The sequence below is a fragment of the Trematosphaeria pertusa genome (genome assembly GCF_010094035.1).
Source record: "Trematosphaeria pertusa strain CBS 122368 unplaced genomic scaffold BU26scaffold_4, whole genome shotgun sequence".
In the NCBI taxonomy this organism is placed as follows: Eukaryota; Fungi; Ascomycota; class Dothideomycetes; order Pleosporales; family Trematosphaeriaceae; genus Trematosphaeria; species Trematosphaeria pertusa.
Window position 1 is genome coordinate 268,725 of NW_022987215.1, and position 12,131 is coordinate 280,855.

Sequence of the window (12,131 nt, forward strand, 5' to 3'; positions counted from 1 at the left end):
GCAACGGAGTTTGTGATACCCTGGGTGGATATGCATGGATGGATCTAGTGGCATTTTTCTTTTGTTTTGAGTTGGAATGTGGTGTCTGGATGTATATATGTTTGTTCGAATTTGAAGTTTTTGCACTCTAGTCGTCGCGTCGACCCTTGAGGTGAGTGCGAAAGCTGAGGATCTATGCCACCTTCACTTACGTTGCGCTTTACTTCGTACAAAGTCTGATTCTCACCCCAACTTTGTAGAGCTGGGCTTCACTTATAGCGTCTCGCCTAGCTCTATACTTTCTCCCTGCAGTTTTCCTTGTCGTCTATCTCCTCTCTCATACTCGGAACTCTTCTTCGAAGTCTCGACTGCGACGGCATCACGATGGCGGAGCAGGAAGAGGTCGATCCTCGGTATCTCTGTAAGTCAAACGCAGGTTAGCAACTGTGGACATTTGCTAATAAGACACAGGGATTTTGCCGCGCCATCTCAAGCTGAAAACGGACCTGACCCAGCAACTGGAAAATACCCCGTTCTTCCTGTTCGACCCTTTCGATGTGCAGAAGTCTTTCTTATACTTTCTCAACTCCGTAGAGGCGAACTCCATGGACGGGTGGCTGTTATTCATACCCCCAGGTCGCCTAAAGTCCATCCAGAACGAACGAGACGTTTTCTGTAAAAAGGAGGACGTAAGCCGCATCAACGCATCAGTCTACTTTCGTCGGAAGATGTGGCTCGGGTCTCTTCAGCATGTCGGCCTGGACGTTCGCGGCGGTCTAGGAAGGTTCAGCAAGCTCATGGACGAACACTACGACAAAGGGACGCTTCTCCCAACAACCTCCATCATAGTCGTCGACGCAGAAAAGGCGAGCAAATACTTCGACATCGGTATGCAAGTCTCTGCTACTCCGTCATACCCCCAAACACTCCAAGAGGCCGCAGAACGCTACGCTCAAATTGCAAAACTCGTCGAAGACGCCAATGGGACCACGCCAACAGTCAAGGAACTAGACAAGAAGATCGAAGAGGCCACGGATGCTAACGTCATCTGGGAGCTCAAGCGGGAGAAGTTCAGGGTGCAGATCAAAGAGAAGTACAAGGAGATGTTGCTCGATATGGCGGTGGAGGAGAGGTTTGAGGGAGAGGTAAGTGGACCTTTTCTTAGTAGGAGAATGGAAATACTGACGGAACTGCAGCTTGAGACTATCAGGGAGAGGAAAAGGACGCGGGTGGGTGGTGGGTGAGCGGAGGGGGCTTGCTGGTGGGAGGACGTCTCTGTGCTTTCAGCGGCGAGAAAAGGTATGAGTATTGATGTGTTTACACTCTTTTAGGTTCGTGACTGGGCAGTGGTCGGACCCTGTGAGTCTTACAAGGTTCGTGACTGGGCAGTGAATGATTGACTCACATGACCCTTGCCAAGTCTCTGACGTGTAGGGAAGTCGCGCCCGACCATGGTCCTACATCACTTTCTTCACTTGCTCTTCACTCCTCTTCTCTTCTCTTCACTTTCTCTTCTCTACAACTCTGAAATCCGTAGCACCACTCATATAACAGCTACATCAAGCCCACACCTACAATTTCCTACCAGCGATGGCGTCCATCACATCGCTCGCCAACGAGTTGCTGGTCAATGTCGCGTCCTCGCTCGATCAGCAGTCACTCTGCAGCCTCAACCTTGTCAGCAAAAAATTCAGCCCTATCGCGCGGGACATCCTCTACAGCCGACCGTATATACCCCCACCATATGGCCGTGACGGATTGCGAACGGAGCCGGACGATCGGCTGCTTCATCTTATCCGCACACTGCTCGACAACCCGGAGTACGCGGAGAAGGTCCACCGGCTTACTTTCAGCACGGGCCTATGTCGCGTGCCAGAGGAGGGATTTGGCTTTGCGGAGATGCGGCGCAAAGGTGTGGAAGTAGTTCGGAAATTTGCTTCGGCAAGTGTACGGGAAGACTGGATTGCCAAGCTGGACTTGGGAGACCATGACGCATGGGGAGGAGTTCTGCTGGCTATCGTTCCCACGTTGAAGGTGCTCGAATTTCAGCCCTTAAGCGTTACTCCAGAGGATGGCCCGACGTATCACATATGGCAGAAGCTATTTCGAGGCGATAAGATGGGCGGCACCATTGACCTGAACCTCATACCTGGCTTGAAGGGTCTGCAACATCTTCATTTCTACGGCGATTACTTCCAATGGGAATGGCTCAAGCTATCGTCTCTTCAATTCCTCCGTCTTGGCGTAGTATGCCATATGCCTGTACCTGAGGAAATGGCAAATCACGGCATCTCACCTGGTACTATATCGGCCATTACGACTTTGGCGATAACGCAAAGGGTTCCCTTCGATTCTCATGCCGTACAGCCCCATCTGGGCCACTCACTAGCCCACCCGATATTCTCCAACATGGCGCGCCTGGAAGTTCACATCAGCAACCTGCTGCACCTTCCAGATCCCGGCAGAGGACCTGGAACGCTTGTACGACTATATGACGCTTCCCGTCACTGCGGCGATTGGGACTATCTCGGACCTCAACTAGAGTACCTCTCAGACAGACTCGAGAGCTTCTGGCTGGGTGTGAAGAGCGGGGAGGACCCCGGGTTTTTGGATTCCATCAATCCTTTCGGGACTCTTCCTTCGCCAACCACCCTTACTGTCCTCACCAAGCTCAAGACACTCGTCCTGCCGCAAGACGCACTCTTCAAAGATGGCGAGCCTATTCCAGACCTCTGCCAACTGCTTCCCGCTAGCTTGCAAACTCTTGGACTCCTGTACCCCACTAAGCAACTGTGCGACTTTCTAGATTGCTTTCTCCTTAGCATGGGCTCTTTCCCACACCTGCGGACCCTAGAACTTCACTGCCGGAATGATCGAGGCGTTGATTATCCGACCATGTGTTCAGACGACAATCCGAAATGGGACGAGCTCAAGGAAGCGGGGTTTGCCGTCGAAATCTACCATTAGCTAAGGGCGAACGAGCGGAATGTTGACATGTTAGTTGGATGGGTGTGGAGGATTCAGTCATGAATGACAACTGGAGCAGGGAGGGGGATGAAATGTCAAAGGCATGGCAGCAGCTATAGCCAAAATCGAGGATTGAGCTAGTGGCTTGCTTGATTTGGCTGGACGGGTTTAGGATAGCCTTTTGAGGATCAAACAAGGGCAGTGAATGAAGGTGGGTGCCATTTATTGGGGCGCCACCTATGATGACCACCTAGATAGAATTGATACACTAGCGAAATATTTTCTTATCTCCCTCGATACTCTCTACAACTCCTTCCACATGTCTCCTCTGAGCCAAAACTTCAACTTAGGCCCCGAATGCCGAGAGCCAAACTGATCCTCCGTTTGGAAAACCGGACTCTCCCCTTCATCCACACATTCAAAATCGAAGTACCACACCGTTTTTGCTACAACAAGACTTGCCTCCAGGTATACCATTGCCTTCCCAGCACAAGCTCGCGACCCGATCGAAAATGGACTAAACGCATCATGCATGCGCTTCGTCTCCTCCGCACTCAATCCATTCTCTTTTGGTAGCCACCTCTCCGGCTTAAACTTAAACGGCTCTGGGAAGTACTCTTCGTTATGGTGAAGGGTGTATATGTTGAGGCCAACGCGAGTACCGGGTGGAATTACATGGCCGTCGATGATGAGAGGACTGGCGCTATTCGCATCCTCTGGTACATCCCGCCACAGCGTAGTACCACTGGGCGGCGTGATACGAAGTGCTTCCTCAAGAACCGCACGCAGGTAGGTGCAACTAGCGAGTTTGGGCCCGCTTTTTATTTCGGCGCCGGCGCTGAAAGTGTTGCGGATCTCCGTGGCTAGCCGCCGATAGACGGGGGGATAACGCGAGAGATAAAAGAAAGAGGCAGCCATTAGGGTGGAGGTGGTGTCTCCTCCTGAGTGCACGTTGTCAGTACGCCGCTTTGGACTGTTCGCCGAGATGCCATGGACGGCTTACCAGCGGGAATTAGGAACGTAGATTCAGACCATAGCTCCCTTCTGCTCAAACCCTCACCAGTCTCAGGGTCCTTGAAGTCTGAGACAGAGGAAAATAGATCCGGCCTGGCGTGCTTCTCTTCCGCGAGGCGCGCCTTAATCATGCCGTTTACCATCCTATGGAATCGGAGCACCTTGGGCAGAACGATTGGCAAGAACAGCTTTTCCCACCCAATATGTTTAAGCGCCGGAAACTGAATGTAAACGCTGATGCGGTAGTTTGACGTGGAAATTCCCTTGGGCATCCAACGGTTCTTAGTGTCGGTCTGCAGTTCGAAGCCGCGTCCGAAACCTAGCTCGCCGCTGATATCTAGGCCAAGCCAGCTGCATCTATCACTCATGTCTGCAGGTTCGCCCTCTTGGCAGCAGCTGATGAGCTGTTTCAGAAAGATGGTGATCTGCTCGTTCATGACGGGCTCGAACTGGCGCATCGCTCGCTCATTCAAACCTTGCCCGATAATGCGCCGCTTGGTGCGGTGCAGGCGCTTGTCGATGACGTTGAACAGATTGAATATCGAAGGCGATACCTGAGTTACCAGGTATGAGCTCGCTTTTGACAGGAGGTCATTCTGGTATATGTCTGCTCCGGTTAGCTTGCATGATGGACGAGCAAGAACCATCCTTACCGTGGAGTGCTTCGACGGAGTTGAAGACTAGCTTGTTCGGCCCTTGACGGAGGACGCGTCCTAAGGTTCTTCGTTAGCGATTTTCGACGAGATACCGTTCTAGACAGCACTGCACCATATTTCCGATGATCCTCATATGTGACTACGTGGAGGCGTCTTTGAATTGCATAGTATGCACCGTACCAGTCTGTTAGTTTTGCGATGAAGGGTCCCGGATACGAGTGCAGGGGATGGAGGAAGATGCGATAGGAATACACCAGAACACACTGGAAGAGTTAGCAATAGAACCAGAAGTCGAGCGATCAACCCTACTCTCAGCGTGAAAGCGGCTAGAAGCAGCTTGCAAAGATCCAGTATGAGCTGAAATGTCGGCATCGTGGGCTCTCGTCCAAGCGCTGGATCGGAAGGCAAATTAGGAAGTCAGAAACGCGGATGGCCGTCCAGCTCGTCCGCCGACGGAGGAAGCTGTCCTCTGCAGGAGGATACGTGAACGCAATAGAGGACAGCCTTGTGGGAGCGAAACGTGAGTCAGACCACAAAACGGTTTCAGTGGGGCGATAGCGCAGCTACCGTAGGTATGCAAGAGACTGTGCCCCCTTGGCATATAACAGTGAATCATGGCTTTCCCAACACTTTCGTTTCACAAACACAGCGAATAATTCGCAATGCCTATTCGGAGTCCGAAAAAGGGCGCTAATGGCGATGAATGGTTGCGACAAGAGGTAGCAGGCAGTGTACATTGAATTTTTCTTGGCTCCAGCCTGCATTATGATAACGACGAACCAAGCTGTCGGAACGGCGCCGGCTGCCTTGGCGAGATGCGCAGGTTTATTGCAGGATGACATGCAGCTTCCCGGCCACCAGGCAGACTAGAGACGAATATAACCAAGCCAAGGAAGGCACCGAGTACAGGGATTGCAGCGCGCATGCAGATTTGTACTTACGAACAGCACGAACCACGGTCAACTAGCTCTCAAAACTACCTGGGTAGGAGTCAAGATGGGAGAGCGTATGCACTCTCTGCCCGTGTTTCTCATTTATGAATCTATCCCGCGGCAGGAAAGATGCGAGCATTCTAGACGAAGAGAAAAGATAAGGATCCAAGTATCAATATTAACAGTCAAACAGTCTAGCTTCGCTTTCTATGTGAAAGTTACACTACACAGAAGTTCCGAAGTATTGGACCGAAGCAGGAAATTTTGTTGGACACCCCTGAGCCGCAGCTAATAGTCCATCGCAATGACGCGTTTGAACCAACATACCTTCTGATAGTCCATGCAAACCATAATATCTTATCTGACCGGTGGAATTGCCACCAACACGCAACGTGTATCGGCCTTCGTGTAGATCCACTGTACCACTCTTTAGAAAAACCCAGACCTTACGCGGTTTCCTAAGCCTATCTAGGGTAGCGTGTACTGGTATTGAGCACGAGTGTTGTTCTTGTCTGCCACATCTTTAGTTTCGATGTGCTCTTGGAGAGTAAACTCCGAAGTGACGCTGACGTTTGAGAGAGGGAGAAAGTCCGATTTGTCTGAGTCCGTGAATAGGCTTTCCGGGTCTGCCGAAGGCTTCAACGTACGGCGGAACGGGATAGGAACCGGGCCAGAGGAGCTTGACTGCTTTTCGGAAGTTTGCTTTGAGAAGGTCTTGAAAGTCGAAAGGATCTTGCGCATCCAAGGCGAGTCGGCGAGAAGCTTAGGTGTGGCGGGCAAGCAAAAAACAAAGAACCCCGCCACCATCTCGGCAAGACACCATAGCCCCATATCAGAAGCACTGTAGAGTATATCGTCGCTGCGCGAGAAGTTTGACGCACTGTGAATGCGGAAACCGGCACAGACACAAGCGCTTTATCAATGCTGGTTAGCCGATTCCTCAAATTACTCAGAGTGTAGGGGACATACAAGACGCCTACTGCAAAGAGAGTTCCAACTCCAAACTTCTTCTTCAAAGACATATGTAGCCCCCAAATAACCTTCTGCGGGAGGAACAGAATGATAACGTCCGAAGCGAAGTTGATGGATGCTGAGACAATGTTGACCTTAGCCATGTCCATACACGTCCCTGGCAAAGTGGGCTCCCAAAGTTTTCGTCGTGGGTTGCATCCAAATATCTCCACAAATGTGCAGATAACGTAGAACATGACGTTCACGACGATAACGGAGTGGCAGGTCCACCAGAACGCATTCTTGAACCCTTGAGGAACAAATATTCTGGCCCATTCGAGGAGTATACCAGTCTTGAGGAGCATGATGACATTTCCGTAGACAGTGGCTCCGGTGCTCATATACTGCGCGTATCAGCCAACACTACCAGTGATGTCTTTCAGTGAAACTCACGTAGAGGACGTGAGGTAAATCCTTCATCCGAACATGCCATAGGTGAATGAAGATCCCAGGGTGGTCAATAACCTTCCAGACGCAATAGAGATAGCCAGCGAGCACCCCCTTGGGCTCAATTAGATTTAATAGTGTTGATGGAGTGGCGTTAAGATCTTACCAGCGCGGCAACCGCAATGGCTAACCATCATCAGCATATGAACCAAAACCCGCTCGCTAGGGCAATACGGGTCCACTTACAGTCCTCAATAACCATCTTCTTGTGATAGAAGGCTCGAGCGTACAGGCGGAGGACGACTAGTAACCCACAGAGCAGAGCAGAGGCGGTGGCGACACCGTATCCCAAATCGTTTTTGTTCGGGGGATTCACCAAGTTCGGTATAACGCCAGGCGGAGGCTTCATCGACGGACCCTCAAGAAGTGCCTGCTGCTCAGCCGGCGAGAGCAAGTTGAACCACGAAAGATCTTTCATGTTGAGGGTGACGGTGCGGAACGCTTACGGCCAAAACCTGACCTCGCCGAAAACTCTAGGCGAAGATTGACGCCGGCGAACTCTTGTACTTGCGCAGATAAACACAGGGGACGATGGTGGGGTTGAAAGTCATACGCGCTCCATCGGGGACTATGATAGAATCCGAGATCCCACAACGGCTGAAACTCATAAGCAGGGCCAAGTCGCCGAAAGCGCATGTGGCGTTCTGAAGTGCCCGTAGCGTTTGATCCTGGCGGCATTTGGCCGTGATGGTGGTCAGAAGTTTCAAACGATTAGGACGCTGTGCGACATTGATACCATGCAGGCGAGCATGGGTCAAGCCGCACCGGAGTCCATGCTTGAGCGATAGGTAGATGATCTATCCTCGGAGATCTCGGGGCGGGAACGGATGCCTCCCGTCCGCCCTATGCCGCATGCAAGACCGAAGGCTTTGTCTGCCCGTTTGGAAGCGGAGATTTCTCGAAATCAAAGAGTGCGTACACAGTATTCTCATGCTTGCATTCCAAGTCCGTCAACTCGTGTCCATCTGGCCGCCTGCATATTCGGCTAGACTCATCGTGCTGTGGTTGGCTGGACGCCTGCCGCCTAGGCCACAGCTTACGCTTGGCTTCTTGTCCCTCGCTTACCCGTTTGCCTTATAATCCTTATGATAGAGCTTGTGGAACGATTGTTGAGGATGTTGTCCGGTTAATCTAAACCAGTACCCAGAAAATCGGCCCCAATCTTAGCACCCTTGCGCTTGACCCCGCGATACATGCCTAGAACCGTGCCGCAATTCATCACAATTAGGCAAAGGCTGTTTGGACGGTACAATCTACCCTTGGAATTTTGACAGGCAATGAAAAGGCGACGCTGGGCCTGGAAGGTTCCGAGGCTCACCCCATGCGGCGCGGCGCATGGTTGACGAGCGTGGAGTCTCTCAGAGTCGCGCGTTCGACACTTCTTCTCAAAAATGCAGTTGTTACAGATCACATCGCGTACCACGGCCTAGATTCGGAATCATCGGCGACAAACCTTCCGCGACACGACGATGGAGCAGAAAGCGTCCACGCCTATCTCCGGCGACATCGAAGCTTCACACGAGCCGGGCGCACCAATCTTACGGTCCAGCTCTGATCAGATCAAGGAGCCTATTCGAAGTTCGCAAGATGCATCAGATTTTCAAGACGGCGAGAATCATGTCATCTACATCGTTGGGGTTCGCTTTTGGCTTATAATCGCGTCGTAAGTGATGCAGATGTAGCATTCCACATCACGCTGAAGTCATTGCAGGCTAGCTATGTCGCTCTTTCTTACGAATCTGGAGATTCCCATCGTCACGACATCCTTAGTAGCCATCACCAACGACTTCGGTCGATTTGATAACGTGGGTTGGATCATCTCCAGCTATCTTCTGGGATACGTTGGTATGGAACCGCAGATACATCACGCGCTCGATGATCTATACCTAGGTACTGACGTGCCCAGGCGTACTCGTAATATTCGCAAAACTAAGCGACATATTCGGACGAAAGCTCATGCTGAGCTTGTCAATATCGATTTTTATTCTGTTCTCCGCGGGCTGTGGTGCATCGCAGAGCTTGACACAGCTGTATGGCAGCCATACCAAGCACTGGGACGAATTCAGTTCGCTGACTTGGTTACAGCATCATCCTTCGCGCTTTTCAGGGTGTTGGAGGTGCGGGTTGCTTCGCACTGGCTTCCGTGATGCTGACCGAGCTGGTTCCACCGGAGAAATTAGCCCAGTATGTCGCCAATCTCAGCACGGTGTATGCCATTTCGCTACTCTGCGGCCCTATTATAGGAGGCGCTATCAGCTCGAGGTCCACGTGGCGCTGGGTGTTCCTGTTGAAGTGAGCAGAATTCTCCGTGTCAAACAATGGGATGCTTTCTAACTCGTCCCAGCATTCCGGCAGCTGCTCCAGCATTAATCTTCGCAATCTTCGCCCTCCCAAAGAACTTTCCTCACCACGGACAGTTAGACCGTCCACGGCGTACATTTAAGACACTTATAGCAAAGGAAACCACGCAGAAGGTAGATCTGATGGGAGCGGGCCTCCTCCTTCTTGCCACACTTTCCATGACGGCTGGATTTGAAGAAGCGGACTCACAATTTCCTTGGAAATCCGCCTACGTGATCTCTTTGCTGACAATATCGGGTATCTTGTGGATCTCTCTGGTGCTCTGGGAGAGATACATTACTAACCATAGCAAGACCGTTGAGCCTGTTCTGCCGTGGAGGTTTATGCAGGACCGCGCAATGCTGAGCCTACTTCTGTAAGCTTATCGATCCCAAACCCCTACTTTAAGTATCTCATATTCCTAGAAACGCTGTATTCCTCGGTGGCCCATGGTTCGTCGCCATATTTCAGCTACCGCAGAAGTTTCAGCTGGTCCACGGCTCCTCTGGGTTGAGAGCAGGAATTCAAACGATGCCCTTTACCTTTGCCGCTCCGATTGGATCAGCGTTCTCGTCCATGATGGCCAGCAAACTCAAAATACCGGCCATATTCATCGTTCTCGTCAGCGGAGTTCTGCAAACAATTGGTTTTGCTCTTCTAGCTTCTCTCCCAGAGTCTTCCCATATTCCGCCACGCACATATGGCTACCAAGTCATCGCCGGATTTGGTTGCGGGATCAATATCTCCACTCTCTTGCTGATTGTGCCGTTTGTAGTTGAATATCGCGATAAAGGTAAGCCGCTTGATCCGTTGAATTGTAACGAGACTAACGATATAGCCGTTGGGATGGCAGCCGTCTCACAATTACGTGTTATGGGAGGAGCGATCGTGCTCGCTATTGCAACGTCTGTCTTCAACAGCTACACGAGGCCCAAACTTGCGCAATTCCTTGAATCCGGCCACCTTGCCGGCGAGTCCATTCCATCGGTGCAGTCGCTAGCTCAGTTCAGCGTTCAAGATCAGGAAAGCATCAAAGGTATTTTGGCACATGGGTACAATCTTCAAATGTGGGTCCTCTGTGCTTTTGCGATTGCGCAGATTCCATCAGCACTACTTCTCTGGAGGAAGAAACAGATCATGGTTTAACTAGAACCGCTCTTGGTTCAAAGTACAGGCCATGCTTAGATTCGTGTATCTATTGAGGTATAAGTTGGGCAATGTCCCGCTCTATTACGTTCTCGTTGCACGTTCAATTGTCCTGCGAATAACCCGAGTGGCTTCAACCACGCCTTCTTCTCCCTGAGCGCCGGGAACAGAATGACCAAAATCGTGCAAGTACTCCTCCGCTACCCCATCCGCGCATAATGCCCTCAGCTTCTGTCCAAATCCAGGATGAACCTGGTCGTGCCTGGTCCAGATGTGGGCTGTTGGCATAGTAATAACCCGACCGTCGACAGAAGGATCCAGTTCCCGCAATATCCCCTGCTGGAGCGACTCAGCATCAAATGCACCTGCTCCACAGAAGAATATTCCAAACTTGAATCGAAAAGGGCTGCTCTTTTGAGCTGCCATCAATCGTTCCTGGTACGCGAGAAGTGATGCAGCGACTCCAGCGCCTTCGGAAAATGCCATAACCCCATCAAATGGACCTTCACTCTCAATGAAACTCGATAAATCGTTGTATAATTGCATGGCCGAGTCGACGTCATCGTCTTTGGCAAATCGTAGAAACTCTTCGCCCGACGAAGTAATCAGGTCCACTCCTTGAAATATTAAGCTACCAACTACATAGCGATAGACGAGATTATCATACCTGGAGCCGCGGGAGCAGATACTGAGCCATCGACGAACACGTATTCGTGGCCCCCTCCAAGGCTCAGCCGGATCCGTGCTGCTTGAAAGTCAGATCCTTTTTTGGGCGGTAAGCTCCGGTTCACACACAGGTCTGCACTTCGAATATCTAGAATAGGTCAGTTAGATCATAACTAATTGAAGCGCTCAGCATACCTTCCCATTAGTCCCCATTCCGTGCAAGCATAGGAAACGCATGATAAGATCCCTTTGCTCAAGCTGCTGCCGAATTCAGGTGCGCAAACATAAAAGAAGTCCAGAGTATCCACACCGGGTAAACTCATTGATGTCTGCCTTACGTCATGTTTTTGGGGCGGAGTTAAGTTGCGAATACGACACCACGTAGGTCCCAAGGCAGACCGCTAAGCAATGGCTGCTTTGGGATCCGCCGGAGGATGCAGCCACATCGCTTACAGCATGCATAATAACCCACTCTTTAGGTCTTTGCACTTCTAAGCGTCAGCATGATAACCCAGATTATGTCCCCAAGCTTCTCGGCGCTTCCTCTGAAAGTTGCACACAATTATTAAATGGATATCTGGCATACCTAGGTATCAACAGGATGTGATAGGGGCCGAAAAGTCTCCAAACCGGAGGCAAGTACCGATGCACTAAGAATGAAGGGCCGCCGTGGCGCTCTTTTCCTGGTTGCTTGGCCGCGTGGAAAAGGCTGAGCGGCCTGCGAGGACCCGCATAGATGCTCGGGCCGAAGCGCATTCCTTTATCGTCCTCTGCGCTCAGCGTCTTGGAACACCCCGTATCTGCGCGAGCAAGATTTTGATATGCTCATGCTCAAAGCATCTGCATATACATCTGAAACTCCGGGTTTCTTACCACGCCGCTTCTGGAGCACGGATTTCAATCTAACCCGAGCAATATACGCTCAAACGAAGGCCCTTAAGTCTGACGCTCGTACCATGCCTGGGTTAGCATA

General features: G+C 51.2%; 6 protein-coding genes across 6 annotated transcripts; 3 read left to right on the forward strand and 3 right to left on the reverse strand.

Annotated features, from left to right (window-relative positions):
* Window positions 1–363: 363 nt before the first annotated feature.
* On the forward strand, window positions 364–1,223 carry BU26DRAFT_561496 (uncharacterized protein; the record flags this gene model as incomplete). The annotated part of the gene is made up of 3 exons (XM_033832915.1): window positions 364–400; window positions 451–1,124; window positions 1,176–1,223. The coding sequence occupies 3 exons, from the start codon at window positions 364–366 to the stop codon at window positions 1,221–1,223; spliced, it is 759 nt and encodes a 252-aa protein (XP_033686689.1).
* A 173-nt stretch (window positions 1,224–1,396) lies between these two features.
* Window positions 1,397–3,136, forward strand: BU26DRAFT_241648 (uncharacterized protein). The gene has a single exon (XM_033821025.1). The coding sequence runs from the start codon at window positions 1,570–1,572 to the stop codon at window positions 2,944–2,946; it is 1,377 nt and encodes a 458-aa protein (XP_033686690.1). The 5' UTR covers window positions 1,397–1,569; the 3' UTR covers window positions 2,947–3,136.
* Window positions 3,137–3,155: 19 nt separating this feature from the next.
* On the reverse strand, window positions 3,156–5,314 carry BU26DRAFT_516469 (cytochrome P450). Its single transcript, XM_033828337.1, has 5 exons — window positions 4,926–5,314; window positions 4,729–4,879; window positions 4,614–4,673; window positions 3,950–4,567; window positions 3,156–3,887 (listed from the first exon to the last, which is right to left on the reverse strand). The coding sequence occupies exons 1-5, from the start codon at window positions 4,986–4,988 to the stop codon at window positions 3,250–3,252; spliced, it is 1,530 nt and encodes a 509-aa protein (XP_033686691.1). The 5' UTR covers window positions 4,989–5,314; the 3' UTR covers window positions 3,156–3,249.
* Window positions 5,315–5,709: 395 nt separating this feature from the next.
* BU26DRAFT_602218 (uncharacterized protein) lies at window positions 5,710–7,564 on the reverse strand. The gene is made up of 5 exons (XM_033835331.1): window positions 7,193–7,564; window positions 7,113–7,132; window positions 6,953–7,060; window positions 6,518–6,903; window positions 5,710–6,461 (listed from the first exon to the last, which is right to left on the reverse strand). The coding sequence occupies exons 1-5, from the start codon at window positions 7,422–7,424 to the stop codon at window positions 6,017–6,019; spliced, it is 1,191 nt and encodes a 396-aa protein (XP_033686692.1). The 5' UTR covers window positions 7,425–7,564; the 3' UTR covers window positions 5,710–6,016.
* Window positions 7,565–8,128: 564 nt separating this feature from the next.
* On the forward strand, window positions 8,129–10,571 carry BU26DRAFT_516471 (putative multidrug resistance protein fnx1). The gene is made up of 7 exons (XM_033828338.1): window positions 8,129–8,669; window positions 8,718–8,851; window positions 8,913–9,036; window positions 9,092–9,298; window positions 9,351–9,722; window positions 9,772–10,139; window positions 10,185–10,571. The coding sequence occupies exons 1-7, from the start codon at window positions 8,476–8,478 to the stop codon at window positions 10,490–10,492; spliced, it is 1,707 nt and encodes a 568-aa protein (XP_033686693.1). The 5' UTR covers window positions 8,129–8,475; the 3' UTR covers window positions 10,493–10,571.
* Window positions 10,502–11,428, reverse strand: BU26DRAFT_602220 (uncharacterized protein). Its single transcript, XM_033835332.1, has 4 exons — window positions 11,350–11,428; window positions 11,288–11,302; window positions 11,160–11,237; window positions 10,502–11,109 (listed from the first exon to the last, which is right to left on the reverse strand). Exons 1-4 carry the CDS (start codon window positions 11,393–11,395, stop codon window positions 10,577–10,579), a joined length of 672 nt encoding a protein of 223 aa, XP_033686694.1. The 5' UTR covers window positions 11,396–11,428; the 3' UTR covers window positions 10,502–10,576.
* Between the last annotated feature and the right edge of the window lie 703 nt (window positions 11,429–12,131).